General features: G+C 24.5%; 3 protein-coding genes across 3 annotated transcripts; all 3 read left to right on the top strand.

Annotated features, from left to right (window-relative positions):
- The first annotated feature begins 78 nt into the window (after positions 1-78).
- LOC109610510 lies at positions 79-1,902 on the top strand. Its single transcript, XM_020029693.1, has 5 exons — positions 79-142; positions 447-537; positions 1,068-1,213; positions 1,602-1,734; positions 1,804-1,902. The coding sequence occupies exons 1-5, from the start codon at positions 138-140 to the stop codon at positions 1,852-1,854; spliced, it is 426 nt and encodes a 141-aa protein (XP_019885252.1). The 5' UTR covers positions 79-137; the 3' UTR covers positions 1,855-1,902.
- A 2,334-nt stretch (positions 1,903-4,236) lies between these two features.
- LOC112637622 lies at positions 4,237-7,172 on the top strand. The gene is made up of 6 exons (XM_025407699.1): positions 4,237-4,256; positions 5,562-5,681; positions 5,773-5,890; positions 6,231-6,492; positions 6,769-6,882; positions 7,038-7,172. The coding sequence occupies exons 2-6, from the start codon at positions 5,592-5,594 to the stop codon at positions 7,144-7,146; spliced, it is 693 nt and encodes a 230-aa protein (XP_025263484.1). The 5' UTR covers positions 4,237-4,256; positions 5,562-5,591; the 3' UTR covers positions 7,147-7,172.
- Positions 7,173-8,813: 1,641 nt separating this feature from the next.
- On the top strand, positions 8,814-13,269 carry LOC109610516. The gene is made up of 11 exons (XM_025407718.1): positions 8,814-9,380; positions 9,470-9,589; positions 9,860-9,977; positions 10,087-10,330; positions 10,407-10,523; positions 11,361-11,451; positions 11,516-11,661; positions 11,801-11,922; positions 12,166-12,260; positions 12,412-12,422; positions 13,227-13,269. The coding sequence occupies exons 1-11, from the start codon at positions 9,237-9,239 to the stop codon at positions 13,267-13,269; spliced, it is 1,251 nt and encodes a 416-aa protein (XP_025263503.1). The 5' UTR covers positions 8,814-9,236.
- Positions 13,270-13,424: the final 155 nt, after the last annotated feature.

Raw genomic sequence — 13,424 nt, 5'->3', positions numbered from 1 at the left:
TTAAACTTGGAAATATTTGCAGTCATCGAATAAAATATTCCATGGAGGATAACATATTGCAAAATATATCAAATTTTAAAAAGGAATACGCATTTTGCGAAAATTTAATTCACGCTGTAATTGCACATCGCAGAGCTATGAAGTTAGTTACACATTATATTTCTTTTGTTTTTTAATTTTTGTATATTTTTGGAAATATTTTCTCAAAAAAGCATATTTATGGTTTAACTTTGATGTCATCGGACATAAATATAAAAGATTAAATTAAGTACAATTTACAATATCTTATCTTTTGTTTTTATATTTTGAAGATATTTAGACATTTTTTTCTTTTATTTCTTGTTTTATTATTTACGTACAATGGCGCAATAGTTTCGTTCTCTTTCGTATAATAATATAGTTATCTTTCTATATATGTGTAATAATTTATTCATCACTTTTTGAAGATTTTCCGAACTCTGTGTATCAACATTTAATATAACATTTTGTATTCTCGCTCTCCTTGGAGTATTGTCATTGAGCATCAATATATTTAGAGTAGGTATTTAATTAATTTATTATAAATAAATAAATAAATATATATATATATATATATATATATATATATATATAGGGTGTTTCATAAATGGTGGGCAAAATTTCAGGAATGAATTCCTCATGCTTAGAGAAGAAAAAAAAGTTAATCAACAGGTCCGGAAATGATTAGTTTTTGAGTTATTAAGATTTTTGTAATACAAAATTTTGTCTCATTTCTCGTCTTAGAAGTCCTTTTACAGGAATCAATAATGTTTTCTCGACAACATTATTGATGCCTGTAAAAGGACTTCTAAGACGAGAAATGAGACAAAATTTTGTATTACAAAAATCTTAATAACTCAAAAACTAATCATTTCCGGACCTATGTTGATTAACTTTTTTTTCTTCTCTAAGCATGAGGAATTCATTCCTGAAATTTTGCCCACCACTTATGAAACATTCTGTATATTCATTTATTTATTATATATCATTAAAGAAATAAATTTATTTTATTGCAAATTCCGTGTAAAATATGATTTCTAATATAACAGTTCCTTAACGCGATAAGTATATCAAAAGACTTGGAAGATGCAGTAATATCATCTGGTGCTATTATATTCTATCTACTTTACATGTTTATAGCGAATTATTTTGGACAAATAATTACAGATTACAATTATGAGATTTTTGAGAGGGTGTAAGTATTACATATTTTATATTCTGTTTAATTGATACAAGTATAAGAGTTATTTGTGTGTAAATCTTTCAATTTTTCAAAGTTTTGAACTTCATCACTTTGTATAAGCATTTTTTTGTTAGGATTTAATTTTCTATTTCTATTTTTATATCGCGGAAAATAAATTGAAAACCTGTAACGATTATAATTTAAAAATGTATTTATATATTTATGTAAATAATAAAAGTTCAATCCATTTTTCATCTAATTTTATTTATTGATTGTCCAGAAATAGGATATTTTGCGTAAAATATCTTGAATCTGATAATTTTATTTTTTATTTTTATTAATGATGAATTTTTAGATATTTTATATGCGATAATTTTTAGATAATTTTGTAAATTTTTAGATATGATACACCATGGTACTTAATATCTATACCTTCGCGAAAATTAATTTTGTTTTTAATGCAAAAAACTGGCAAAGAGTTTAATTTAAGGATTGGTTTTATAATTGTGGGAAAGGTAGAAAGTTTTGCTATGGTAAGGAGTATTATAGAAACGAAAAAACAATATTTTCTGCTAATATGTGTACAATATTAATTTTTCTAGCTTCTGAATAGTGCACTATCCTATGTCGCCGTAATGTTTTCTATTCACTAAGAAAGAAGGGAGATACGATCAAAAACTATACTTTTATTTTCTTGTAGATGCAAGTAAACATAAAATTTTTAGTGATTTCTCACTTTAATACATTTATATTTATAGTAAGATTTTTTTATGATAATGATATATATATATATATATATATATATATATATATATCATTATCATATTCAAATTATTTATTATATTTCAAATACTTCACTTGAATAGGATAATGATATATATATAATTTTTTTTCTCCGTTTAATTTTTCTTTAATCACTCTTTATTCGAAATTGCATAATTAAATTATTGATTATATGTACAACAGTGGTATATTTATATAATATTGTGATGTTTTATGTGAAATTCTGATTATTTATGTGAAATAAATATATAATATATTATAAGAAATATATAATATATATCATAAGAAATATTTTCTAAGAATCTGATTTTTCTATTTCCCTTATTAATAAAATAAAAGAAGAATTAAAAATTAAATTTAAAAATAAAAAAATTCATACATTAAAATACGTACATTTTTTACTGCGATTATTTTGGTGAATATTGACTCAATTTTTTTTATCATTTATCTTTAAGATAAGAAATAGTAATACGTGTATACGTGTAATATGTGAATTTATCATATTAAGCTATTTATTATTTTATAAATTATGATTTCCTAAATTTAATGATATAAATTTTTTAACATAACATAAAAAATAAATTTGTACATATAGTAAATTTTCCACCACATTCTCTCTTTTTTAGCGATAAATAATAAGTATAAATGATAGGTCATAAGTTAATCTTTTTCACTTTGTTTCTCTCAAATATTCTTTATGTTGTTATACTACTTAAGAAATCTCGGAAATATCATTTCACATGTACAATCGAATTTTGTCGATCAGGAATGGTTCTTTTATTTTATTTTGATACATAGTCTGCTGCCTCCTTCCTTCTGAGGCATTGCTACTGTATTGTATGTGTTGTATATTTGTAGGATACATATTATATAGTTACGCAATGTTAAAGATAGCAAGATAAGAATTACAAAAGTTACAAAATATTTCAATTATCAAACGCCATCTCGATCATTGTGTACTCATATAAAATAAATTAACAGTAATTATATAATATAATGTAATATAAAATATCACATTTATATACAATTTATATACAATTCTAATTAATATTAATTTAGGATAATTAGTAAGCCACATACGAGATGACTAATAATCCGAAAACAATTGTGCACAAAATCGTTATGTTGCTTTATTCATTCAATATTTTAATTATCCCTATTTGTGATTATATATTATAATAATGTAATGATGAACAGAATTCTATTTAACTAAGTAATAACTATTATATACACATAAACTACAATTTGGCTGAAAATTGCTATTATTTTTTCCATATAATGTAAATAATTAATAGAGATTTTTCCGGTAATAAATTAAATCCGGTAAATAATTAAAATATAAATAAAGTTTAATAAAAATTGTTTGAAACGAATATTTATTATTGAAAGAAAACAATATTAATGATCCTTTCAATATTAGAAAGAACTTTCAAAGAGGATACTTTACTGTAAATAAATCACTGTATTTATTTAAATTTACTATTGGCATTGATATATATCTTCATATATATATATATATATATATATATATATATATATATATGTACATGTGACAAATTTTACTTACGTAAATATATCCATTTTAGAAAACCACTTTACATTATGAATTTTTTAATAACTAAACTTTTGTATCGTATATATATAAAAACACACACATACACACACATAAACACACTTATACATATAAACACATACACATTTCATCATCATCAAGAGCACTTGAGAGAACAATCCTAGCGCGCTGCTCAACATCACGGATGACAATGAAGTCGTGGCAAACTGTTTAAAGACATACGTACAATTGCGCCTGCGTCCAGGTGAAAAAAAAGGGAGGGATATTATTTCTCCCTTATTCTGGGAAAAGTGCATCTGGCGAATATAACATATTATTTCGATAATTCAACTTCCTGTCGTTTCCTTCAACGCAAAAACATAAATGCAAACGATCGATTAACTTTCCCAACTCGGAGGGTATCATAAATGTTTCCTTGATTATATGCTAGAAAAATATTATGGTAAAAAAACATCGATCGAACACGAGGGAGTTAGTTAAACTACTTATTAGAAAACGTACCACATGGTATTTCGATATAATTTTTTTGTCGCTATGTCTTCGAATCGCTGTGAGACAGACTTCGTCGAAAATCGTTATTACAGGATCAATCAAATATTTCTTTCGATGCTTGATTTGTGGCCATATCGACGATCAAAGTTTGCGAAAATTAATTATGTTTTTCATTTTACTTTAATGTTATCTTTTGTATTTTTTCAGGTATGCTTTTCTAAATTATATATATGTATGTATGTATGTATATATATATGTATGTATGTATGTGTATATATTAATATGCAACATATTGATTATGCAACGTATTATATAACATATTTTTACCATTTTTGTTTATCCGTTATCTCTAAGTTAAATTAAAATTCAAATTATAATTAAACATTAAATTATTACTAATTTGTTGCTCTAATCTTAAATTTATTTTGTTTTTATCATTTAGTGTGAAATTTATATTAAACATAAAAGTACTGATTTAATATTATGTTAATATTCTTACTTTCAAAATAGCAATTATAGCGACTTATAGCGATTTGTAAACAAAAATTATAAATAGATTTCAAAAATATTAAAGTTTTGATACATATGATTCAGAATACACTATAAATATATAATATTAAATAGTCAACAGTAAGAATTTAATACTATAATAATTTGAAATCATACGATTTGTTTCTCATATTAATCTTATATTAATTCTGTTATATGATTATAATTTTCCATCTAAAAATATAATATTTTCAAATTTTACTAGCAATTTTATTTTCACTAATTAATTCTGATGTATTCGAGATTTTTTCACGTAAATAAGTAAATAAATAAATAAATATATATATGTATATATATGTACAGGGTGTTTGATAAAGATTTGACCAACATTAAGCAGATAGGGCACGATAAATTGAACAAAAAAATTCTTTACCATTTTGCAATTTTTGCAATTATTAAAATATTAATTAAAAAGGATTAATAAATGAGCGTCATTTCGCTTTAGTTAGGCCATGAGATATGTAATCTAGGTGTCATCAGCGAAACACTGGAACGGAAAGACATGAATTGGATAAGACACGGCCAGACTTTTCGTTGCTATATGACATTATTGAGGGTTTACCTAAAGGACACATCTTAAGATCTAGCTACGCGAAACAGATGCTCATTTATCAGTCTTTTTTAATTAATATTCCAATAACTAGTGTAAAAATTGCAAAATGGGAAACTACTTTTCAATTTACTGCGCTTTACCCGTCTATAAACATTGGTTGAATCTTTATCAAACACTCTACATACATATATATATTTTAACATCTCTTAATTATTAATTAATGTTTCGTTTTATTTACTGCACTGTATCTTAATGGCTTTTTTTGATATTTTTTTATCATTTTACTTAAACTTATCAATATCATAGCATTTTACTTTAGATATATACGTTCAAAAGGGTATATGACATACATATCGTTATATGTCGTTATATGTCGAAACATATCATTTTTATATTCTCGCTGCTTTCAGTTGACATCATTTCTAACACTCCAATTAACTATGACTTCAATTGTTATGGTTCTCTCGTACGCTGTACCATCTTTCATATATATCGTACAATACTATTCATTTTATGCTAAACCCAACGAAGTAAGTTGATTTTTCTGTATTTCATCGCTTCTGTATCTCTTCTCTTATTTTGCTTAATATTCAGAGATTATCTGAAATAATCTAATCACAGGTGAAACGGATGTGGAAAGATATTCATGACTGTTGGAATCTTATAAAAAACAAGGCAGAACGCGATATAATGCGGCAATATGCATCTTCTGGTGAATTACATTCGATACTAATAGCATGTATGCGATTTATTTAAAAAGAAAAGTGGTCAAAATTGTATGTCATTCTAACATTTTTTTAATACGTTATAAGTAACGAGCTTGAAAGTCACAATCTCAAAGGCTCGCGATATGAATTTTGAAAACATAATCGTATGTTACTTATTTTTCTTAAACTGAACAACATGCTAACTATTCGCTTTGTTTGTACATAAATCTATTGTGAATCATTTTTGTACTGAAAAATTACGTTATTTAAAATAAAGTTAAAAACAATTTGAACACCAATAATATCTCATAGATTATTAATATTCGAACAAAAAGAATTTTTTACACGTAATTTTTTTATATAAAATTCTAGTGAGTATCACCATGAGCATTGCTCTGTATATATTTCTTGAATTAATGCCGACTCTTCTTGACATAATTTTTCCGTTAAATGAAACTCGTCCACGGGAGTTACATGCTTTAACAGAATATTTCGTCGATGAGAAAAGATACTATTATGCAATTTTATGTCATTGGTTAATGGGATTGTGTTTTGGTGGCTTTGTCGGTATGGCTACAAGTACTTTCCAAATTGTATATTTTCAACATATTTACGGATTATTAAAAATCGCTAGGTAAGACTTAGAATTTGTGTGATATTGAATGATTATCAAATAATTTTTTATTTTAGCCATTTACATATATGTATAATTTATAATGAACTCAATATTATTAATTTTAAATATTACATTTTTTACTATTTCATAATTAGTATAGGAAGAAATTATATATATACATATGTATAATGTACTTTAATTTAAATATTATATCAAAATTTATATATATATATATATATATATATATATATATATATATGATATATAAGCAAATGATTAAATGTATATTTACAGCTATCGAATTGAACATTCATTAGACAAATATGTATTGTGTAATTCTATCCAAGAAGCTAACGCGACTATTCAGAACATAAGCGTTGCAGTGAATATGCATCGAAGAGCTCTCGAGTCAGTATTTATATAATTATTTATGCCCTTTCAATCTGTTTGCAAAAAAAATAAAGATGTTGGTTTTTTATATAAGATGTAAAACGATTCCATTCAATTACATAATATTATTCTTACACTTATTATTATCTCTTCTTATTAAATTCTTATTAAAGATACAGCGAATTTTTCATGGTTACTTTTGCGCCAACATTTTTCATAATAGTCATAATCAGCGTTGCATCTTTAAGTTTAAACTTGTTCCGAGTAAGTTATTTTTCTTGAATCTCTCTACATCTCATAAATTTTGTTTCAATAAATAAGCAAGCTTATACAAGCATTCTTATGTATATGTATATTATAAAAAATTAATTTCACATAATTTTAGCTGCTCAGAGCAGTAATTTTATTACAGAATATAAACGAATTGATTTCATCAATATTATTTGTTAATATACATTTTCTAATGATGTTTCTGGCTAATTACTATGGGCAAATAATTACAGATCATAACAACGAAGTTTTTGAGAAAACGTGAGTATTTGTATTTTTAATAATATAATTTATTCTGTCATTGAAATCTAATTTTTATGAGATTAAGTTTCGATAAAATTTCGGGTATGCAAGAAAGTTTAAAGGTATGCAAGAAGGTTTAAAGGTATGCAAGAAAGTTTAAAGTAGTTTTTTATCAACAGATATATTATACGATGGTATACGGTTCCAGTAGAAATCCAAAAATTACTATTATTTATAATGCAGAATACCACAAAACTATATGTTGTAAAAATCGGTAGTTTAATTGTCGCTTCGATAGAAGGTTTTACTAAGGTAGAGGTAAAATGAGATATACAAAAAATTATATAAAAAATTATAGGTTTCTATTAACAAAAAGTGTCTAACAAAGTGTTTGTGTTACAGCTCACGAGTTTGTCAATATCGTATTTCACAGTAATCTATTCTCTATTATAATAATTACGACGAATGAATTTATCAAGGTTATCAATCCGTATATTAGAGAGACGTTAACTATTATAAATATGTCATTATCTTATTTAACTGTAATTTATTCTATATAATGATGAAAACGATTATAAAAGAAATTAACAATGCAAATATCTGGATAGCTTTTAATGTGAATAATAAATGAAAAATAAATAGAACTGATTATATGGTGTTCTTTAATCTTATTTCTTCCTTTGTTTCATCATAAGAAATACTACAATTGAATTAAATATATAAATTATCGTGCAGTTACTGTATAGCATTAGAAATTTCGTTTAAAAAAAGAAAAAAAAGCGTCCAAATAAAAAAATATAAAAAAAAGAAGTAAATTCTCTCTCTCTCTCTCTCTCTCTCTCTATATATATATATATATATATATATATATATATATATATATAGTGTGTGTGTGTGTGTAAAAAAAAGCTTTATATTTACCCTTCTTTTTATTTAATATTTAGATTTTTGATAAAAATTGAAAATTCTTTGTTCAAGAATTTATTTAATTGTAATCATAATTTCATTATTTCTTGCACCTTTTCTATACATACTTCTCAAATCAATATCGTTATATTTAATCAGTAAATTGTAGGATTAATTTTTATAACATGCGTCGATCATATATAAAAATAAATATGTCAAACTCCCGTATTACATTCCTGTTTACACTCTGTACTTACTATTTATCACTTTTCTTCTTATGCTGTTCTGCTATTATAAATTTGTGTGATCACGTAATCATATATAAAATAAAAACAAGAAAGAAAGGAAACATAACAATTCGATTACATTATAGATTAAATTGACATTTTTATTAATAAGATATTAATTTAATTATTTCTTTCAAACTATATAATATGCTCTTTAATTATTTTATATAATTTAATTATTAAATTATTTTTCAAGTATCTTATCTTTTTCATTTATCTTTTATTTATTAACATATCTCAGCTTTAAGATTGCATTTCTTAAACCTCTAAAGGTTTTTTTACGATAATCGAGACGCTATAATATATGGTAACGCAACGTGAAATTTGAATTGTATGACAATATCTAACGTATATAGATACGACTTACTTATGCACTTGCGTTAATTTAGAAAATATTAGAATTTTATTTTTTTACCTCTCCGAACGAGAGATATTATCAGATGTTGTATGTATACTTTATATAATTACACCCTATTTTCTGTCGCGCCTGAATATCTGAGAGATAATAGCTAATCGATCGCGAGACTTTCTTCGTCTTCTATATACACACGCAGGTAATTTTGTAATTATTATTCACGCTAGAACAATATTCAGCACCTCGGAGAAGGGAGACAGAGGTTTTCATTGTCACTGAGAACGCATATGTAGTTCGGAATTCACGGAGAGATGATCGAGGTTGAGAATCAGTACTATAATATTAACCGTATTCTTTTACTAATATGCGGTTTATGGCCCTATGAAAATACGAAATTCCGGTATGTACGAGTAGTGTTCTTATGCGGAATATTAATTTCCTTCATGATTTATCAGGTACATGTGTTGATCCGATCAGATGAAAATGTTTTAAAGTTACAACCTATTTCGCTACATTCTTGATATCTTTATACTATCGATTTTAGATGATAATACTGTTTATCTACAAGTATAATTTTAAATTAGTCTTGAAGATTAGTGCAGACATGCTTCCTTTTGCTGTTTGCATGGTGAAATTCATCACCTTTCTATTTAATTCAAAAAAAGTAAGTTATTCTACAGTTCGGGTTTACAAAAATGTTAAATATATATAACATATTTTTGCAAAAGCTCTATTTTATAAAAAGAATATTTTATTTATGTAAATAAGATGTATGAAGTATAATATATCCAGTTAATCAAATCACAATTCTTGTTTGTTAACATGATTATTTTAAGTTATGGTTATATGAACGATGGCAAAATATTTTTTTACACAATTTATTTAATCGCGTGATATTCGCAAGAAAAATTCTAATTGTGTAAATAATGTACAGGTGAAGCAACTATTAGATCAGATTTACGAAGATTGGAACGCATTGAAAAATTCTGAAGAACTTGAAATAGCACAAAAATATGGAAAGTTTACGAAGCGACTTACGAAAATTTTATTTTGTAAGAAGTCATTAATAGATTTTTTTTATATAAACGGATCATTTTTATAATTACATTATTTAAGGCAATCTATAGATAAATATTTTTTTATAATTTAAGTATTTTTTAGTGTGCACACTCTTCGGCTTGTTAATTGTGATGCTGGTGCGATATATTCCAATCTTCATTAATAGTTCTACTACAGTCGATAAATTTTTTTTAAAACAAGATGACATTTCTGATGTATATCTTGATAAAAAAAAATATATTTACTTTTTCATAACCAGTTTCGTGGGTGTTTTCGTCATAACATCTACTATAACAATGATTATAGCTTACATGCGACACATTTGTATGATGTTCAAGATCACTTGGTAAGAATCTTTCATGTTTATATAGAATACCTATATCATCAAAATATTTTCTGATCGTAACATGATATATTTATAGTTATCGTATCGAAAATTCATTGAATGAGAATATTTTACATATGTCGATTTCTCAAAAAGAGAAAATGATGTATCAGAGGTTAATTAGCGCCATCAATATTCATCGAAGAGCCCTGCAGTCGGTATTAGTTTAGAATAATTCTACGTAAATATTACATATGTAAATTCCTTCGAAACATATATTTAAATTCACTGTAAGAAGAAAAAGAAAGTATCTATTATATTTTTAAATTATATATTTAAAAATTTAAATTATCTTAATTATTATATGCATGCATCATATAATATTATTATATGCATACACATGCCATATTCACTCAAGTATATACATATGTATGCATGTATGTGTATGTATACATTTTGTGTATGTATGTATTTAAATTTTTCCAGATTTTATTTTATTTGCGACAATGGAATTTAAATCTTTTTTTTTTCTAAAAATTTTGTTTACTACTTATTATTTATTATTGTAATAATCATCATATTTTCTTTATAAAATATTTGATTCATTTTGAAATAATACATAATATAAACGATCTATATATAATACAGAATTTATATTTGTGAAGATTTATTTTATCATTATTTAAGCTATTGATTTTTTTTGCACATACTGAGAAAAATAAATTGTTAACTTTACCAAATCATTTAACTAAATTATTATTTTTTTAATTGAAATATTTAAATATTTAAGTTAAATAGATGTCATTAGATTAATATATATTTAATATATATTAATCTATTAATATATATTAAATATTCGTTTAATATATATTAATATATATTAAATATTCGTTTAATATATATTATTTAATTTAAATAGTTAGATATTTCAATTAAAAAATAATTTAGTTAAATGGTTTAGTCAAGTTAACAACTTTTTTTCTCAATGCAGACATCGATGCATAATTAGTACGATCCGTAACAGATATCGGATTTCTTTGCTGTTTTGAAGGTTCGCTGAATTTACTTTATATACCTTTAAAAGATGCTATTTAATGATGATTGGACTAGGCGTGCTTTCGTTGGCAGTTAATTTATTAAATGTAAGTGATTTAGTATAATTTATTGGATTGTGCGCATTCTATTTCGTTTTAATGCTAATTCTAGATGCTACAAGCCATTTTAATTCTGGATAATATAAATGACCTTATACTAACTTCTTTCTTTATTATTCTACATTTTATATTTTTTTTCGTGGGGAATTATGGCGGACAGATAATTACGGATCATAGCGTGGATATTCTAACAACATTGTAAGTAGATAAAAATCATAGAATTTTTTGCTTCGTATGATTTATATATTTAATTATAAAATTTATTAAAGTAATAAAATGTTATATATTTTAAATATGCAATAATAAAATAAAATTTCTATTGCATATAATTTTCAAGATATAATATACAATGGTATATGGCACCTTTACGAATACAAAAATTGATTCTTTTTTTAATATTAAAAAATACAAAAAGTTATAGTTTTCTCATTGGAGGGATCTACGTCGCTTCATTAGAAGGTTTTATTACAGTAAGAATATTTACAATCAACAGTAATAGCTTCTCCCTTTTCTGCATTTACTTAATACGATTCCACCATATGCATATTGAATAACTTTTGTATCAGTAATTCTACAATTATTATTAATCTTTCATCTGTACAAAAGTATCATACTTCAGCTTCTTATAGAAATATATTTAAACCAACATAGAGATAATATTATATATCAGTATAATAAAAGATTAAAAAATGATAATTTTAGCTTACAAGTATGTCACTATCTTACTTCATGGTAATCTACTCTACGCAACAATAAAAATGCAATACAACAGAAATGATTATGGAAAATTGTATGAGGTGATTGGACCAATGTTGTTCCATTAACATAAAATCATAAATAAATAAACATTAACATAAAATCATAAATAAATAAATAAATATATATATATATCTTCGTATAAAGATGTCTGTTAAATATTTACAAAAATAATGAATTGTATCATTTCAGAAAATATTACAGCGAAAATAAAAACATTACTGTTTCATATATAATAATTAAAATAAAAATAGAGTGATATAATAGAAATATTTACAAAATACATTTACCAAATATTGTCATACACATATCGATTATTATTCTTTGTTTCTTTTATTCACATACATTTATGGCTTTATTTTATAAGTGCGTTATGCAATTTTACAAGAAACTCCTTATTATAAAATCAAAATAACAATTCTTTGCGATGTCTTGAATAATAATGAAATGAATTGTGGCCGAGAACATTTTTCGCGTTCAAAATTATATAATTATTTTATGTATAATTATATAAAGAATTAGTTGTGGAAATGTAAGTTATTGTGTTAGTGTTATAAATGATTTTATAAATTATTATATCACTTGCTTGGACATTCGACTTTTTATTGAAAACGATGTAAGAGAGAAATAACTGGAATGCAACATTGTGAAAAGAAGATAATATAATGATGGTAATGATTTTCACGATAACCTCGCGATCGAGTTTCAGCACTCGCAGAAAAATGTTCGTCTTTATAGAATATAAGTACTATGACTTGACTGAACTTTTGCTAATAAGCGGATTACGCCCTTTCAGAAATTAAAGTTCAGATGCATACACATATACATTTTTTTTCGTTCTTATGACATTCTCGTTATTTTTCTTGTTATAATGTTTCAAATATTGAAATAAGCTTTGTATATGCAATAAAATAAAAAAGTTTTGGATATTATTTTGAGATTATTAAAATATATAAAAGATAAATGTTATGTTAATACTTTAAGAATAATCATTTCGTGTATTACAGAAATACAAAATTGATATTTCGATCTGCAACAATTGTGAATTGATCACTGCAGCTCACACTACAAACCTAATTGCAAAAGTATTATTGATCGTTTCTTCTTATGTCATATCCATGCTAAACTACGGCACTATTTTTAATGGCAAAAAATTAAATTATTTTATCCTTGCGTGCGCGTATATGTGTGTGTGTGTGTGTGTG

The sequence above is a fragment of the Camponotus floridanus genome, unplaced genomic scaffold (genome assembly GCF_003227725.1).
Source record: "Camponotus floridanus strain SB8 unplaced genomic scaffold, Cflo_v7.5 scaffold184, whole genome shotgun sequence".
Taxonomy (NCBI): Eukaryota; Metazoa; Arthropoda; class Insecta; order Hymenoptera; family Formicidae; genus Camponotus; species Camponotus floridanus.
The sequence above is the reverse complement of the archived record's forward strand: the minus strand, read 5'-3'. Positions and strand labels throughout refer to the sequence as shown.

Bases quoted from the DNA above. Each gene is read 5' to 3' on its own strand.
- LOC109610516 (XM_025407718.1), top strand. From the start codon at position 9,237: ATGATCGAGGTTGAGAATCAGTACTATAATATTAACCGTATTCTTTTA. The intron at 9,590-9,859 runs GTAAGTTATTCT...AATAATGTACAG, and splicing joins TTCTATTTAATTCAAAAAAA to GTGAAGCAACTATTAGATCA. The intron at 9,978-10,086 runs GTAAGAAGTCAT...AGTATTTTTTAG, and splicing joins ACTTACGAAAATTTTATTTT to TGTGCACACTCTTCGGCTTG.
- LOC112637622 (XM_025407699.1), top strand. From the start codon at position 5,592: ATGACTTCAATTGTTATGGTTCTCTCGTACGCTGTACCATCTTTCATA. The intron at 5,682-5,772 runs GTAAGTTGATTT...ATCTAATCACAG, and splicing joins TTTATGCTAAACCCAACGAA to GTGAAACGGATGTGGAAAGA. The intron at 6,493-6,768 runs GTAAGACTTAGA...GTATATTTACAG, and splicing joins GGATTATTAAAAATCGCTAG to CTATCGAATTGAACATTCAT.
- LOC109610510 (XM_020029693.1), top strand. The intron at 1,214-1,601 runs GTAAGTATTACA...GTAAATTTTTAG, and splicing joins TATGAGATTTTTGAGAGGGT to ATATGATACACCATGGTACT. The intron at 1,735-1,803 runs GTAAGGAGTATT...TAATTTTTCTAG, and splicing joins AGGTAGAAAGTTTTGCTATG to CTTCTGAATAGTGCACTATC.